Genomic DNA, 19,107 nt, shown 5'->3' with positions numbered 1-19,107 from the left:
TCATGCAGCAATGTTAATACTGCTTCACTAAGTTCATCCGCAATGATAGCTCGCTTGCCCCACGTGACACAGCCTTGCTCGTACGATAGTTCGTTTCGACGAACGCAAAAGGGCTGAAATTTATCATCGTGGTGCGCGGGCCAGCCAAATAAGGTGAACTGCACGACTTTGGAATGAAAGCGGTTCCTTTTAGCCGCAGCAACCACCTGGCTCGCAGTTAGAGGCGTTGCCTCAAATACTGCAAGACATTCTTCAGTGTCGTCTTTAGGCTTGACTAGAAGTGGAAACCTTGAAAGTGCATCGGCAACTTCAATGTTTTTGCTGTTTCTGTAGCGCAAAGTGTACTGATAAGCTATTAAGGTGATAACTCAACGCTGAATCCTTGCTGCGGCCAAAGAAGAAATTGGTTTATCCGATGCCAAGATCCCCAACAGCGGTTGGTGGTCTGTATACAGCGTGAATTTGCGCCCGTATAAGTATCTATGAAACCTGCTTAGACCAAGAATTAGGGCCAGGGCTTCCTTCTCGCCTTGCGCATAGTTGCGTTCCGCTGCATTTAATGCTCTGGAGGCAAATGCGATGGGTCTTTCTGAGCCATCGGGCATGACGTGAAAAATTACGGCCCCAAGACTATAGGCCGACGCGTCGCAGCTTAAACCGATTGGCTTTTTCATGTCGTAACAAGTCAGAACTTGACTGTCGATGAGGCGCTGCTTGGCTTCCACGAATGATCTTGAGCATGCGTCCGTCCTCACCCAACTCGTGTACTTTTTGAGCAGGTCGTACATTGGTGCAGCTACTGTAGCTAAATCTTTGATGAATTTTGCGTAGAAATTCAGCAGGCCCAAAAAGGCTCGCAGTTCAGTTAAGTTGCTTGGCTGAGGTGCTTCCGTGATTGCCTTTATCTTTGTTGGGGTCGGAAAAATGCCATCTGATGTCACTTTCTGACCCAGATAAACGACAGACTGTTTGAAAAATCCAGACTTCTGTTGTTCTACAGTGACATGGTGCTTTGACAGTCGTTGAAGCACCTTTTCCACGGTTTCTTGACAGTCGTTGTCGCCTACGACGATGACGTCGTCGATATAGCAACCCACTTTTGGAATCCCTTTTAAGACTTCGTCCATTAAAGACTGAAAGATAGCGGGTGCGCTAGAGATATCGAATGGAAGGCGCTAAGGTTGAAATACTCAGAGATGAATGTTCACCGTTAGCAACGCTTTACTTTCCTCAGCAAGTGGCACACGTTGATAGGCTTGCGATAGATCCAGGACGCAAAAGATTTTGCCTCCCGCGAGCATGGAATACAAATCATCCGGCAATGGCAGAGGGTAATGGTCCGTTTTTAGAACAGGATTAACCATGACCTTGTAGTCGCCACATAACCTCAATCCTGTGCCGCCTTTCTTCGCGACCACCACCAGAGGCATTGTCCAGTCGCTTTTCGTGACCCTCTTTAGTATTCCGGCTTGCTCGAGCTTTTCCAACTCCTTTGCAACTTCCTCTTTGATAGCAAACGGTATTGGCCGTTCTTTTGAGAACACTGGTTGAGCCCCTTCTTTAACAAAGATGCGAGCTTCGAAGTTTTTGACGACACCCGGGTTGCTCTTGAAAACCTCGGGATACTTCTTCCGTAAAGCTCCTACCCTCTGCTCGAGTGGTCTATCCGTGGACAGACTGTAAACTGCTTTCCAGTTTATCTGCAGTTTTTCCAGCCAGTCTCTTCCCATGAGAGCGGGCAACGGCGTTCCGTTTCCCTGCACTACCACTATGGGCAAAGAGATCTGGCTTCCTTCCTGTTTGACTAATACGTTTGCTGTTACAAGTACCTTCAGCTTTACTTTTGTGTAAGTGCGCAACTACACCTTTGATTCCACACATATGATATGGGGAAATACTGCTTATACAACTGCTCTGGTACGATCGTGACCGCTGCATCGGTGTCAATTACCAGCGAAACAGTCTTCCCTTCAATGTTCAGATCGACTCTGTAGCCCCTTGAACTTTTGCCCGAGTAGAACACAGTTGGACAACTCAAGTCTTCAGATTCCTCGTCCGTGGTGTCGACATATCTGACAGCTTTTGCACCTCTTTTGCAAACGGCTTGCAAATTTCTGCAGGTGTGGTTCCGATACCAACATTTTTCTCCCGCATGACGCTTTCCGCAATGCCTGCACGCACTTCGTTGCTATCCCTCTCGCTTATCTTTTGACCATGCAACCGTCCTCGATTTCCTTTCCTTATCACGGTGACGTTCGCCCTGAATGGCGTTGACGCTGCATGGTTTCGTGTCAAACTCATGCATTTGCTTCGCCTGTTGCGCAGCTAGCTATTTTTCTAGCGCTGTCTTGCACGCTAGTTCGAACGTCAAGTCAGCCTGTGCAAAAAAAGCCCGTTGCGTTTCCTCGTCACGCAAACCAGCCACTAGTCTGTCCCTTAAGGCATCATTTCAAAACGTGCCGAAATTGCAATCTCTTGCAGAATGCTTCAGTTCAGTGAAGAAATCTTTGACACTTTCATTTCCTTGCTGCATTCGGTGAATAAATTTACAACGCTGTGCGATAATTGAGTGAGCTGGGCTGAAATGAGCTTCCAGAAGCTGTTTAATTTCTTCGAAGGTCTTCTGAGAAGGCAAATGAGGCACAGTTATCTTCCTCAGCTCTTCATATGCTTGTGCGCCAAGTACGTTCAGAAACAACTGCAGTTTCTTGTCTCAAGGGATATCATTTATGTCTACGTAGTTCTCGAAGCGTTCAAAATACGAGCGTATGTTTTTGATTTTTTGGTCGTATTCTGTCATTCTGCCGAGCTTCGGACCACGTCTGGATTCTGCCATAATGAGCAAATTTAACTTATTTGCCCAGCCTTGATGTACCTTTTCCGTACTGTCGGTTCTTGTTCGCTTGCTCCAGCCAGCCGCTGAAGTCCATGCAAGGGCTCCTGACGCCTTGCTTCCTCGCGACGTGCTTGCGCTTCTCCAGTATGTCGATGAAGTCGTGGTTGCAAGGGCTCCGTGTCGCCTTGCACTGTAGGCGGTTCGGCCTCGTGACTGCTGCTGGCCGGCGGTGGTTTACTGAGCGCCGAATCCCATCCTTGTCACCAGATGTTCTGTTCTAAGCAGCAGACAGACGCTTTGTGGCAGCAACGCAAAAAGCCCTTTATTCGATGCAGCAGCGTACTTTTATAGATAACGCTGCATGCCGGTAAGGCACACGTCATTGGTGGTAAAATCTTATCATACCGCCTGGCCGATACAGAACAACCAGCAGGAAGTCGTGACTACACCAGTCACGTATGCTACGGCTGCTGCAACGGCCCCTCGCAGTGTGCCCGTGCGTCGCTTCCAGCAGCGTATGCACCGCCCTCCCCCTTCCGTCCCCTGGACCACCACTGGTGTCGCTAACCCGTGGCGTACGCCGGACAATCGCCCTATATGCTTCGCATGTAGGTATCCCGGTCATATCGCAAAGGTTCTGCCACCGCCGATAGCAGGCGTTCGATGACGATCGACGGGTGCCCTATGAGCCGCCTGATCCAAATGCGCCTTACCGACCCTTCGACTCATCCCCAGCTCGCTCCGAGACTGATCGCCGTCCTTGCTTCGAACGCCTCCGGTCACCCTCCCCCGTCGCCGATCACTTTCCCCTATGCATCGACGACCCGTGTCTAGCGAAGAGAGAAACTAAACGTCGCCGTTCCCTAGGCGAGGGCTGCGCAAGTGTCGACACGCCGAAGTCCTCCTCCTTTACCTGCCAATGGCATTGATGTGTTTATCAAAAATGTCGCTACAGTCGCCCTCGTCGATACCGGTGCCGCTATTTCAGTTATGGATGCGAGGTTTTGCAGCTCGCTCCGTAACGTGACGACGTCTCCGTCTGGATTGTCACTTCGAACAGCGAGTGCTCATCCGATTCGCCCTACCGCTGCTTGTACAGTCGAGCGCGATTTGAAGGTTATCGCGCGAGCGTCAACCAGCCCAGCACTCCAGGCACCTGGCGGCCGGTTTCGGAACAGGAAAAATCATGATTTCGCACTCTTCTCTCCCTCGTTCGCTGTTACATACAACAACCATCACCCCGCGACAAACTCACCGCCCTTTCTCTCTATTCTACGCTTTCCATTTGTTGCGATAAAGTGCGGACTTGGTTACCTCGTATCTTCGCGGGCTTAAGCTAATGTTCTTGGTCACCCATTCTTCCTGGCTCAGCAGCAATGACGTTACATAGGTTAGATACAGCTTCGTAACGTCCAATTTCAGATAATACAGAAGAATACGTCGTGCGCACTGCGATCACTGCCTGTTCGCAGAACCAAAAAAAAGAAAAAAAAGAAACTGATAGCCCAGCAGGGAGTGACGGCTGCTGAAGGAACAGCAAAAAGAGTGAGGGAAGCAGGCCTGATACCACCCTCGCCTCGGCAGAGAGTTCTGGGCCATGGCGCTGTTCGCGTTCCCGGTCGACGCTCGCGCGATAACCGTCAAATCGCGCTCGACTGTACTGCCCGTGTGACCATACATGATGTTTTATATACGATTGAATTCATAGTTCTTTCATCGTGCTCCCACACCGTTATTCTAGGATGGGATTTGCTCTCACACCACAATGCCATCATCAAATACGCTCGTTCTGAGATTGAACTTTTCCGACTTATTGACCTGGCCTCGGTCGATGCTCATCCTGCCGCTAAAATCGTCGTGAAAGAAAGCACCTGTATTCTCCCGTGCTCTTCAGCATTCGTAGCAGTCGTCTGTAGTATTATATCCGACGGGATGGTCTTCTTCATGCTCTCTCATCAATTTGTTACCCGGAAAGCACTTCCTTTGGCCTTTGCAGCTCTTGACCATGCCGCCGGTGTCAGCACGATGCCCATTTACAATCACCTTTCATCGCCGCTATCTCTGCTCCGCCGCGAATGCCTTGGTTACGTCTAGTCGGTCGATTCAACGCGAGTTATCTTCGTCTTAGACGAAGTGCCTTCTACTGCCGTCCATGAACTGAGTGCCCTCTCCATACCAGACTCAACATCGACTGGTGTGTTCAGCCCATTCATCGCCGAAGATCTGACGCATTCGCAGCGATCTCAACTGCTCTCAATTCTTCAGCAATTCCGCCGTTCTTTCCACGTTGCGCAAACATCTCTTCGCTGTGCATCGATGGTCGAGCGTTACATCGACACTGGCTTTCACTTACTGCTGCGACAAAGACCATATCGCGTGTTCGCTACGGAATGTCGCGTCATTGCCGACCAGGTCGATTACATGCTCTGTCGAGGCGTCATTCAACCTTCACAGAGCCCATGGGCCTCTCCCGTGGTCCTCGTCACAAAGAAAGACGGTTGCATCCGCGTCTGTGTTGATTTAACATGGTTGAATAAAATCACGCTGAAGGACGTCTACCCATTACGACGAATCGATGATGCTCGGGACTGTTTGCAGGGAGCAAAGTTTTTTTCTTCGCTGGATTTGCGGTCAGGCTACTGGCAGGTTCCCATGGCAGAGGCGGATCGCCCGAAAACTGCCTTTGTTGCACCAGACGGCTTGTATGAATTCACCGTCATGCCTTTCGGACTTTGCAACGCACATGCTATGCTCGAAAGAATGATAGATAATGTTCTGCGTGGCCTCAAATTGAAAATCTATCTTTGCTATCGTGAGGACATTGTTGTGTTCGCCCATGATTTCGCAAGGCACCTGATCCGCTTCCAGCACGTACTCACTTGCTTGACCAACGCCGGGTTGCAATTTAACCTGAATAAGTGTCGATTTGCTGTTCGTCAGCTCATAATTTTAGGCAATGCCATGTTAAAGGAGGGCATTCGCCTGGACCCCGAGAAGCTACGTGCTGTTACTGCGTTCCCAAAACCTACCATTATGAAAGAGCTACGCAGTTTTATCGGCCTCTGCTCTTACTTCCGGCGATTCGTTCGAAACTTTGCGTCAATTATATCACCTCTCCCGCAGCTCCTTGGTGGTGCAAGAGATCTCCCATCATGGTCTCCAGAGTGTGACGACGTCTTCACAACCTTGCGCCGTCTTCTCACGAGGCCACCCCCCCCCCCCCCCCATTCTTCGCCATTTCGACCCTCAAGCGCCAACCGATATCCATACCGATGCAAGCGGTGTAGACCTTGGCGCTGTGCTGGCACAGCGTCAACCTGGCCACACACAATACGTCGTCGCCTACGCGAGTCGCACGTTAAGCAAGGCAGATACAAATTACAGCGTTGGAGAAAAGGGATATTTGGCCATTGTGTGGGCTCTTGGCAAGTTTCGCCCATATTTATACTACCGATCGTTTGACGTAGTGACCAACCGCCACGCACTATGTTGGCTGTCGACGCTCAAAGAACCATCGGGCCGCCTTGACCGCTGGGCATTCCGAATCCAAGAATGTGACATCCGCGTGGTTTACCATTCCGGGTGAAAGCACTCCGCCGCTGACGCACTATCCCGGTCACGGTTTCCTCCGAAGGCCAGCCACGACTCCTCCTGCGAGTGCACATTGTCCTCTCTGGACTTTGACACTATCGCTGCTGCGCAACGTAATGATCCCTGGACTGTATCTGTGCTCGCCCTTCTCTCGGATAGGTCGAAAGTTTCAGCGTCACGCACGCTTCGGTGCCAAGTTCCTCATTTTGCGATTCGAGACCAGCTACTGTATCGACGCAACTGTGCCCCAGAGGGACGCACCTAGTTACTCATGATTCCGATAACCTTGCAATCACAGCTCTGTTCCTCGTTCCACGTCGACCCTCAGTGTCGCCACACGGGAGTCTTCAAGACCTGCGAAAGACTTGGACACCGCTATTACTTGCGGAGAATGTACAATTTCGTTGGAAACTTCGTGCACTCTTGCCATGAGTACCAACGCCGTAAAACGCCACCGCACTACTCCGCCGGTGAATTCCAGCCTTTACAATGGCCATCCCGACCCTCCGATTGTGTGGGCATAGATCTCTACGGGCCACTTCTGTTGACTGCTACCGGTGACAGGTGGATAATTGTTATGGTAGACTGCTTAACATGTTACGCGGAGACTGCTACTCTACCAAATGCTACTGCGCAGGAGGTCGCCAATTTCATACTTCGCCGTTTTCTCCTTCGTCATGGAGGTCCGCGTAAACTTTTAAATGACAGAGGCCGCGCCTCCTTGTCTGAAATCGTCGAGCAATTTGCTTGCTGAATACGCTATTGTTCATTGTAAATGCACTGCTTAACACCTACAGAATAACGGTACCACGGAACGCTTTATTCGAACTCTTCGTTACATGCTCGCCATTTATGTCTCACCTGATCACTATAATTGGGACCTAGTTCTTCCATTTGTCACCTATTACAACACCACGACTCAGGTCACTACCGGATTCTCACCCTTTTACCTTCTTTACGGCCGTCATTCTTCGCACACAATCGACACCATTCTGCCCTACCGGCCGGACCAATGCGAATGCCTGCCGATTTCGGAAGGCGTCAGACACGCCGAAGAATGTCGCCAGCTGGCCCGCCGATTCACCTCGGATGACCGGAACCGTCAAAAAGCCGTTCACGACGCCCATAAGTCGACTCTCACTTTTCTCCCGAACACTCTCGTCTAGTTGTTAGTGCCACACCACACGCCTGGGCTCGCTTCAAAACTACTTCCCAAGTACGACGGGCGATACCGCGTTCTCGAGAGAACATCACCCGTTAATTAGGTGGTAGAGCCGCTAACGCCGCCGTCCGACATGCGACGTTGTAACGGCGGATTCGTTCACATTTACCGTCTCAAGCCGTATCACCATTCTACCGTCCTTCCAGAAAACTAAGTCGCTAGGATAGCCGATTTATATCCGCAGGGCCATTGTACGGAAGATAACGAACGTGAACACAGAGTCAGCAGCATCGGCAGCATCAAGCGCGTAGCAGAGGCTTGAGCAAGGGGATTGTGCTTGGTGCATCCTAGAACTGCCGGTCGCTACGAACCTCAATAAATCTCCTTTATATTATCATGACGTGCTCCATATGGCTCAGAACAATACTGTGGCAATGCGACACGAGTAGCGCCTATGTTTCTTTTTAAATACTTGGCCCAAGTTATTAATAAAACAAAAATAAGACATCCACCGAAACTTAGCTAAGTGCTACAAAGGAAACCCATACGGGTTCCTCGAAAGAAAAGCTTCGCAGTTGAAGAAAAATTCGTCCTGTTCAGGGACAACTGCGAAGCTTTTCTTTCGAGGGAACTCGTGTGGGTTTCCTTCGTAGCATTTAGTTAAGTGTGAGAGCATGTCTTATTTTCCCTTCTTTAATTACTTCTCCCCACCGTGTGGGTTTCCGCAGAACAATTACGTCGTTTGCTCCAGTTAGCTGAAACACCCTGCATAATTTTGCATTGATGAAGGAGAGGCTTCACTCGTTCAGAAAGGAACACGCCCCTTCGGTCACTAAGAGTTCGCCAGGAGCACCGTAGCGTAGAAGGAGCTGATAGAAGATGAAGAAAGCGACGTCGTGCGCTGTGGCCACTGGGAGGGCAGCGGTTTCCGCATGTTGCGTCAGGCGATCGCGCGCAACTATGACCAAACAGTTGCCAGCAGCCGTACATGGGAGAGGATGATATAAATAAATATCGACACGGTCAAAGGGGCAGACTGGGCATGCAAGTCGCTGCTGAATGAGGAGCCATTTTGCGAGCTTCGCAATCGGGGCACGAGCGGACATATTTGCTTGCGCAATTATACGTGTCCCGCCAGTAATATTGAAGCCGAAGGCGTGTGTAGGCCTTGGGCACACTGCCATAGCCACACTGAGGGTCGGTGTGAAATGAAGCGCAGAAATTGCTACGGAATTGGCACGGCACTACTTGCGGCCATCGCAATGGTAATTTAGACATAGTACAGAAGTCCTCTTGAACTGTGAAACGTGACGCTTGAAGGCGAAGCGCACGAGACACTGGTAGTCGGACAGGATTCTTTTGAAGGTTCAGGAGAGCGGCTATTCATGTATCTTTTTGCTGCTCTGAAGCGAAGTCAGTGATGTGCATAGGGAAGAGAGCAGGCGTCAGAGGCGAAACGCCTTCGACGTCGGGCAGGATCGGCGAACGTGATAAAGCGTCGATTCTCAGAATGTTTGCACCAAGAGCGGTAGACACGCCTGATGACGTATTCCTGTATACGTAGGGCACATCGCGCAAGGTGGCCAGAGGGGCCTTTGATGGACGACAACCAGCAAAGCACATCGTGGTCTAAGGTGACGTCGAAAGGCGGACCGTAAAGACAAAGCCGAAATTTGGCAAGAGCCCACACAACAGCTAGGCATTTTTTTGAGTCACAGAATAGTTCATTTGAGCTTTGACGAGAATTCGGCTGGCGTAGGCTACGGCGTACTCGCCAAAGCCAGGTTTTCGTTTCGCTAGCACTGCAACCTGACCGATGAGTGTGAAATTCTGTAGGGGTATTCGGCCCGAAGTGATGCAATATTTGTAGCGGGGTAGGTAGACGGCGTAGGGTGGTGAAAGCGGCGTCACGCTCTTTTGACCCGGTAGAAAGGTAATTGGTGCCGGCAAGAAGATGTGTGAGTGGCGCAATGATGGTTGCTAAATTTCGCACAAAACGGTGAAAATGTGAGCAGAGGGCTATGTGTCATTGGTTCAGGAAATTCGGCCATGGAATGGAGCTTAATAGGATCAGAAAGCACGCCATGTTTGGGTATAAAATGACCTATTACAGGTAATTCCTTTGTACCGATATAACACTTCTTTAAGTTAAACTGCAGGCCAGCTTGCGTAAGGCAGGTCAAAACTTGTTCCAAGAGTTTAAGATGTGTCTGGAAGTCAGGTGGAAACACCACAATGTCGTATAAATAACAGAAGCATGATTTTTACTACAGGTCACGAAGAATAGTGTTTATCTTACGTTCAAAGGTCGCCGGCGAATTACGAATACCGAAAGGCGCCACGTTAAATTCGTACAAGCCGTCGAATGTGACTAACGCGGCCCTACAGCGATGAGCCTCGGCGATGGGCACCTCCAGGTATCTAGAGCGAAGATTTGTTATGCTAATGGACTGCTTGATGGCTGAATAACGCTACCCGCCGTGGTTGCTCAGTGGCTATGGTGTTGGGCTGCTGAGCACGAGGTCGCGGGATCGAATCCCGGCCATGGCGGCCGCATTTCGATGGGGGCGCAATGCGAAAACACCCGTGTGCTTAGATTTGGGTGCACGTTAAAGAACCCCAGGTGGTCGAAATTTCCGGAGTCCTTCACTACGGCGGGCCTCATAATCAGAAAGTGGTTTGGGCACGTTAAACCCCATAGTTTTTAGTGAAAGCTGAATAACGCTGCCAGTGAGCATGTCGGTCCCCTACTCGTCAATAACCCGCCTCTCTGCGGCCGAAACCAGGCAAGGTCACTCCCGCCGTGGAGCATGAGATTCAGTGTGGATGGTGTGGGAGACCGCTGTCTCTGGACCCAAACTAGTTGTCCGGCAATGGATGAAGAGCTGAATTGATGAAAAGACGCAGAAGCTCGGCGCGCTGCTTCGGAATAAGGTTCCCGTTGATGGATGTAGTAAAAGGGTGCGGCGAAGTACTCGAAGACACAGGGTCTACAGCGGCGATACAAGCAGCAGGTGGGCCTCCGTGTGTATTGAAAAGTAAGTGCATCAGCTAATCACGGCGGAGGCCCTTGTAAAACACATGTGAGTGGCACCAGCACTGAAATCAAGCCCGGCGAATGGCAGGGGAACCATTATGCGGCACTCGAAGAGGTCAGATGGCATAAAAAGCACATTACCTTCACAGAGGTTGTCGAACGACAAAGGGACGACCGCAGACGGCCACAGAGGTACGTTGACTTCTTCCGTGACGAAAAGCTTGGCAGGAGGCTGCTCTTCAGGTGGTGTGTCGCAAAGAGGAAAGATCGCAACCTTGACGCCGGCGCAGTCAATGATGGCAGGATGGCTTGATAGAAAATCCCATCCCAAGATGACGTCATGACAACAAGAGGCGAGAACAAAAAACCGACGACTTGTGAAAGAGTATTCGTCCGATGGGCTCATGCATTCGAAAGGCGTAACCGGTAAAGCCCGTTGTTGAAATTCTCTGGGTGTGTAGTTGAATGTGGGTGGCCAGTAGCGAGCAGTAGGTGGCATCGGGCGCCGGCAGAAAGGCGCCTCGTGGCACGCAGTTTCGCAGGCGTAACAAATCGGCTGGCTTTCTCGTGTGCGCCATGCGTTTTGCACACGGGAATACTGTGCCACTAATTGGGCGGGAGACGGTGATACCCTTGTTGGTGCATGAAACGCGGTCATCGTGGCAACCTGCGCACATCTTACTGGTCTCGCAACAGGAATGTTCTAAAGGCAGGGATAATGCACTCGGCGTCTTGATGCTAGAGGACGTGTTGCTGCGTCGGCGTCACCCTCTTCGCGAAAGCTGGTGGGCACCCTCTTCGCGAACAAAGTGTATAACCTGCACCATCGGCGAAGAGTCGTCGGCGGAAACCGTCAAGCCAGAGGGAGAGCATACCAGTGAATACTGCATGGCGAGCTGCTGCTTGTGCAACTCGTCAGAATAGAACACGCTATCCCGCTTGACCCGAGCATCGGCCGCTCCCGACATTCAGCGGATGGCCGGTCTAAATAAACAGTGGCCATGGTGGCTACTTCTTGGCGCCGCCTTCCAGACTAATTCCAGACACAGGAATGGAGAACCTCAGCAACCGCGAACAAAGTTTAATGGGTTTTGTTGAGTTTATATGTTAGTATCCACAAACTACAGGCACCAGAACAAAAATAAAGCTCCTAAGCCATACCACTCTGTGAGGGTGATTGACCAGCGAAGCTGTTTAGACAACGACACGAACGTGACACATAAATATAAACAAAGGTACGAGCTCATTTATTGCCTTGATGGGTGGTCATTGTGACGAAAGCTATGCACACTCATTTATTGTCTTGATCAGTGGTCATTACTTCAATCGTAACGGCAATCACCTTCTTTGATGATGTCATGTTGATGCATGTACACCGCTGGGTGGTCGGTTCGGCTGCATCCGTGTGTTATCGCAAGGAATAGGTCAGAAAAACGTAGGCGTAATACGCTCCTTTTTCGGTACCGACACATATATATTGAAATTACCGACAACGACAACAGGGGTAGTGTCACCGAAGCTAATTCTGGCAAAGTGAGCTTGCGGGGCATGATGCCTACGGGACTATGAGCCATTGCATTTTGTTAGCTTAATGGGGTATGCCCGATTGATGCTGATAATTTTTTGTTCACGGGGAACAAAAATGCATGATACCCTAGCGATATACATGCTTCGCTGTAATAAATTTTATGGAGATAATGTTGTAATTAGCAAATTACAGAAAAAGAAAAAAAATGAAGCATCAATTGTACAGCTCTGCAACTCAGTATCACCATTCTTTGAACAGCATCGACCGAGATATCCAAATGATAAAATATAGGCGCACTGCTCTGATGTATACTACTACTTCGAGAGTGGGACTTTTACAAAACCTTCGTAAAGAATCTGAGAATTGATATTCACCTTTGTCCTCTGTAATTCTGTAAACTGCAAATGCAGTTTACATAATTACAATAAGTGTTCATAGTGCACAGCTATGTATTAGTAAACTTCGTGCTTCAATTTCTGAACTTGCAGATTTCCGCCAATATTGTAAAATACATGATGTCAAAAATGAAGATGACCGCTTCCTAGAACTGGTACAATTGTGCTTTCTCCCAAAATGCGACCGATTGGGACCGCAGCATCCAAGCGCTGAGTCGATGTACAGCATAAATCCCTGCTTGCTGACGGACATTTTTTTATGATTATTTATTCATTTAGTAATACTGCCTGCCGATGAAGGGCCATTACAGGAGGGGATGATACGAACACGTAACAGTATTACAGTATGACCGCAAAAACAAGCAAATGAACAACTGCAGACGTCTCAGGAGGGATGCGAATCAGTTTCAATTCTATGCACCGTACAAATTCTTCCCCAAAATCGGAAAAAGATGAACAGACACTTTTGGCAAAAGAATAACGTGCACATATTTCAAAATTCTTCGACGCATGAGGCTGACATGACGGAGTCGGGGAGCGCATTCCATTCTGTAATACCTCTCGGGATAAAGCTGTACTTAAAACAGTACTTTCTGACTTGAGAGGGTGTGATGGACTGGATATCACGATGTCTGGATATTTCATATGTAGAGATATTGAAGTACTTGTGTTTGTCGACAAGGAAGTGACCATTAATGGTCACTTGCTTCGAGGTCCTCTCCTGCGCTACCACTGAATGGCTTGACTATAGTTGCAATAGCTGCAGGCCTTTTTCAAATATGTGTAAACCCAACCTACACGTGCGGCAGCACTTCAGCTTGTCTGTCAGCCTCGATCTCACGTAAATGCAGTAAACTCTTCGCGTTATGCAGGGCATTGCTCGCACGCTCTTGTACCCCCACTGCCGGGCATCATCCTTGAAGGCGGTCAGGCGGCTCTCGTGTTCGAGATAAAGGAGAACGGAGTGTCTGAAAGCAGCTCACAACGTCCCCGCCCAGCTACCACCGCTTGCTTGCCTTCTTCGACAGCGCCTTCGCCGTCAGTGCACTGCTAACACCTGCACCGGTCATCATCATCGTCGCTCACTGCCGCGACTCCGTTCATGGGAAGGGTGCGCCGACGTCAGCCTAGGGTGGCAGCCACATGGCGACCTCCAGCGACTGCCGTGGGCTTCAACGGCTCGGAGACAAAATATTGCGACCATAAGGTTTGGCATTCTTCTACACACTGGCTTCATATATCTATACCATTTTTGTAGTTAAATATTCTGAAGTCATGCGACATCATGCGAAGTCACCATGCGACAGAGTCCTGCATAACAGGTGTTGCCATAGAGAGCACAGGAGGTGAAGCTAAAGCTGTGACTGTGATTATGTTTATAATACTTTGCTTGATAAAGTTGGGGTACACGCTAATAATAGCGCTTATGGCGCCCGACCTCCTAAAATAAAGTTTATTTGTGTTCCGAAAGCAAAGCGAACAAGTCAGCGTTAACAAAAGTTATCAGTATAGTTCGCGGTCGTCAAGCACAGCGCAGTGGCAAACAGTCGGCCTCGATGGCTTTACAGGCAGTCGCCTAAAATTCATCGGACATGTTAAGATGAAGTGTTACTTAGCGGGTTTCGCATAGAGAGGCATCGTGATGGCATCGACTGCCCTGCACCAACAAATCATCTTTTGTGCACATGATGAAAAAGGGGAAAAAATTGCACTGTATAGAGGATATACCTCGAAGAGCAAGGTTTACATGTTGAAATGCAAATCTTGATATTTAGCATGTAATTAAGGCTGGTGCATTGCATGGTTAAAACGAACCTCTGCAACGACGTTCATTACATTGAGATGTCAGTGTTTGACGTACGGCTGAAAACGATTGATTTGTTTCAACATACTGCAGGCCAATGCTTCGCGCAAGCAGAAGTGAAATAATAGATTATTTTGCACTGAAATGAGTAAAAATGGGCAATTTCATCAGCACACAGATAAAACAACACACACAAATAAATAGAAACGTACATAAAGCAAAATTTGAGATGGCAAATATACGTTCCAGTGACCCAGCAACATCTTATGAGGAAGAAAAAAAACATATGGCGGTAACGAATTCCACTCTTACACTGCTCTATGGAAAAAACTGCATTTAATACTGTTCGTTTTCGAAAAAATTGCAGCTAGTAAATACTCATCAACGTTACGGGTCCTCACTGGAGGAGGCTTAATGCGCACTGGAAGCTGGAGTTTATTTTTTCTTGATAGGCTATTACAAAGCAATATCAATCGTGCACTTTTTCTGTGGGTTTCTTGTGTTTTAATGTTCTGTAAATGCATTAACTGTGACGGGGAGTCTTCTCTTCTATATTTGCCGAATATAAACCCAACAGCTTTCATACTGATTTCTTCAAGCTGTATAATGTATTTCCTCGTGTATACGGGTCCCATACTGGTGAATCATATTCGATTAAAGGCCTTTATAAGACAAGTGTCACAAGCCAATTTATTGATGTGTGCAGGGAAGCTTTTAGTTATCTCCGTAAAACTCATGGTCAAGATGAAAAAAAGCAGCGTAATTAACCTTTTGGGCGATTCCTGAAAAATGGGAAACAAGCCCAGTGCCAATCATTACGAAAACTGTAAAGACATTATAATGATAATCTGCGTTCCCTTCAAGGATGAAAGACCATGGCTGTAATGCGACTGGAAACGAGACTCACCCGTTCGGCACCAGCCATTGGCGTCCACGATCTCTGCAGTCTCGCGCGGCAACTTGTAGTAGCCGCGCATCATGGAGGCCGTGCGGAAGGCCACTTCACCATGCTCGTGCGGTCCCAGGGCGCACCCGGTCTGGAGGCAGATGAACTGCGTTGCCATAAAATAATGTCACCGTTCAAGCGCTCTCTTGGATCACAAGAAGTTGCAAACAGATTCACCAGGCAAAGTTGCAAGACGTAAGCTTCGTGGGGCTTTCTGTGGGCTGATATGCTTTTATCGAAATAAGTAAACTGGGTTTGCGTTGATTTTGGTGCTATTGGTGATGCGTGTCGCGTTGAATCTTCGAATGCCTTCCCTATGTGGCGCTCGCCGTGAGACTACTCGCTCTACTCAACGCTTTATGGCATGTTCTGTGGCGCATTTGCCTCGTTTTCCGACTCGTGAAGGAAACATTTGCTTACTGCATCAGCGCTTTTGCATACGGCTGCACGCTTAGGGCACTGCGTCGTGATGGCTGCGTAGTATTCGCAACTATGCTCTTTTTACATTGGTGGTGGTGACAAACACAAAGTGAAGACACACAAGAATACACAACATTCGCCGCACACGCAAATACTTTATTTCAGAACACACACTTCATATTTGTATACCTGCACACCCTCAGACCTCAAAGATGAGTCAGGCAAGATTTTAAAAATTTTTAAATCATTTTTGTTTATGCGAATACCTGCAATGCCACAAGGACATTGTAGCAGGGGTACAGAGATACATTTGTTACAGAAAAGACTGAAAATATACATATTGTCACGTACCAGTTTGTGCCGCTGTAGACAAAAAGATGTTGGCAGGTGAAGCGGATGTAGTGTCTTAAAGATCGGTAGATGATTTTACCGTGGCCACTGAGCTGCATCCTTGTAACTGCATATATTGTATATACATATATTTTTCCCCCATAATGCTTAGGTGGAGGTGCTGGGTAATCTCGCCAGAAGCCGGCCCTGGATCTTCGCAGCGGGCGTTACATCGGTTCCGCTGTTATGGCTACTGCCACTGCCTCCGCCGCTCAGACGCCAGCTAAAGTAGTGCTAACCTAGCTATGTCACCCGGGAGTCTCCATCGGCACTAGCAAGGTTGCCGTCGAAGACTGCATAACGTCGTATCAGCGTGTCGACAAGAAAAACAAATGGGATGCCACACTTTTGCTGGCCAACGTGATGTTTTACTTCGCAGGAACCGCGAGGATATGGTTCGAGACGCATGAAGCTGACATTGGAAGCAGGAACTCCTGCAAGGAAAAGCTACGCGATCTTTTCGGAAGACCTGTGGGACGTCAAATGGAGGCCAAGCAAAAGTTATCGTTTCGTGCCCAGACATCAACCCAATCGTACGTAGTGTATATTGAAGACGTTCTGACTCTCTGCCATGAAGCAGACGCGGACATCAAGGAGGCCGATAAGGCGGGACACATCTTCAAGGCTGCCGCTTCTCCTGCTGTCAACCACAGCCTTGCCTCCTGGTAAAAACCGAATGCCCTTCCAGCCCGATACCATTGACGCCGCTCTGCTATCAACCGCACTAGCCCTACTGTACTGCTCCGCTCGTCATCTCCGCCTTCTGCGCATCATCCAAGTCTACGATGACGTAACCAACCACAGTCGATATAAGAAGGCGCCAGTGCGACAGTTTCTTCAGTGGGCGCGGGACCATCACTGTCAACATGTCTCACACTCCGCGCTTTTGCGCATTACAGGTGTGTAACGTTTTTTCCATGTCTGCCAGAAGGAGCGACGACCGTTTCCTATTATTGTTCCCGCTCCCACGAGTGCTCCGTAATATTGCTGTTGATTGTTTTTCAATGGGTGTTTTATTACTATGCTCTGGAGATATTGAGTCCAACCCAGGACCCCCGACTCGTTCTCAGTCCTTGGTTGAACTGCAGTCCTTGCCTGACGAGCCAGGCGAACAGATGAAGGTCATATTTCATATTCTAAAAGATCTTCAGGCTCGATCCGTGCAAGCAGCAAAAAGCCAGTCCGATATGGTCACTGACATTAAAGCCATCAAAGCCAGTCAAAAAAATATCGAAATCAAAATTGGCGCCATCGAAAAAAGACTAGATGGCCTAGAAGATAAAACGGACTCACTTGACCAAATTGATCACGGAATAGCCACCATCCAGACCTCGGTACAGTCGCTGTCAATCAATTCTGCTTCTTTGCAATCACGGCAGACCGAACTTGAAGATCAATCACGACGCTGCAACCTCATTTTTTATGGATTAGATGAGCACCGGGAATCGTGGGCTGAGTCGGAAGAAAAAATTAAAGTAGTTTTGGCTGACGCACTTGACATCCTTCCGGATACAGCCATTGAACGCGCTCATCGCCTAGGTCAATATTCGCCAGGTAAACAACGTCCGATCATTGTCAAATTTACTAACTTTAAGATAAAAGAGACAGTCCTCTCTGCGCGGAAAAAGCTGAAGGACAAAAACGTCACAGTTAATGAAGATTACTCACCTGCTACACGTCACGCTCGAAAGAAATTAACCGAGTTTGCCAAAAGTGCATCCGACGGAGGTCCGTATCAGCTCCGATAGAACAAATTACTAATGAATAAGAAATACTGCATGTGCGATCCCGAATCTGATTGCGTTAACGAGCATACGAAGCAACCGCCATCACATGATAGTCATCCTACTAACTCTGTTAAACAGCACGCGCAGAAACCGCCCTCAGCTGATAATCCCGCCAGTTCGGCTCACGGCAGTCCGTAGGGACGCGCGAGGGGATGTGGACGCTCTTTTTCGCAGATACCCGTTCTTTTTACTAAGATCCGCAGTATCATCAGCAAACGTGACTGCCTTAACTCCGCCATCGACACCTGCAGCGCTGATATCATAGTATTAACAGAAACCTGGTTACGTCCTGAAATTCGAGACCACGAACTTTTTCTTATTGCAAATAATTTCTCTATCTATCGCTGCGATCGCATTGGGCGACAAGGAGGAGGCGTACTGCTCGCTATCACGAAAAATTTCCCTTCACAGTGCATCCACGTCAACACCCCTTTAGAAACTGTCTGGGCATGCGTCGCCCTAAATCATAAGAAAGTTATTATTGGGGTCTGTTATCGGCCCCCTACCTATACACAGAACTTCGTAAATGAATTACACGATGTTGTTAACATCGTTTCATCCCGTTACCCAAACTGCCCATTACTTTTGCTTGGTGATTTTAATATGCCAAACATAAGCTGGTCTAACACTGTCCCCACGATACACCCACCTTCCACGCTAGCTAAAGAATTTTTAGAAATGTGCTCCGTTTTTTCTCTCGAACAGCTTGTAACTGAACCGACTAGAACCACAGACTCTGCTGCTAATACCCTTGACCTTGTTCTCGCTTCACAGCCCGACCTAGTTTCCAACATCACTCACGTTCCAGGAATGAGCGATCACTCTTTACTCTTTTTTCACTTAAATCTCGCACAACCTAAACATACCAAAAGGACTGTAACCATCCGTAATTATAACAAAGCAGACTTTGACGCCATTATTAGAGAATTATGTTCATTCCTTGATGTTTTCCTCCAGGATTTCGACAGCCGTACAGTAGAAACTAACTCGGCAATCTTCGCAGAAAACGTTACTTACCTAACCAACAAGTACATTCCCATTCGCATCGTAACTAGCAAGTCAGACGCTCCCTGGTATAATGCTCATATAAGACGGTTATCAAATAAAAAGAGTCGACTGTACAGGTCAGCAAAGTTTTCCTCGAGTGAAGCTCGTTGGAGTGCCTACCGATTGGCTTCAAGCGAATATGTGTCAGCGCTAAGAGACGCCAG

The 19,107-nt window shown here is 48.6% G+C and overlaps 1 protein-coding gene across 1 annotated transcript in view; it reads right to left on the bottom strand.

Annotated features, from left to right (window-relative positions):
* Positions 1-19,107, bottom strand: part of LOC135918042 (uncharacterized) — a 567,488-nt gene that overhangs the window by 112,466 nt on the left and 435,915 nt on the right. Inside the window, exon 9 of the mRNA XM_065451709.1 lies at positions 15,261-15,405. Within this exon, the coding sequence (XP_065307781.1) occupies positions 15,261-15,405 (145 nt within the window). The remainder of the gene's footprint in view (positions 1-15,260; positions 15,406-19,107) is intronic.

Source organism: Dermacentor albipictus, chromosome 5, assembly GCF_038994185.2.
Source record: "Dermacentor albipictus isolate Rhodes 1998 colony chromosome 5, USDA_Dalb.pri_finalv2, whole genome shotgun sequence".
Lineage (NCBI taxonomy): Eukaryota > Metazoa > Arthropoda > Arachnida > Ixodida > Ixodidae > Dermacentor > Dermacentor albipictus.
Note: the sequence above shows the minus strand (reverse complement) of the source record. Positions and strands in the feature narration are given on the sequence as shown.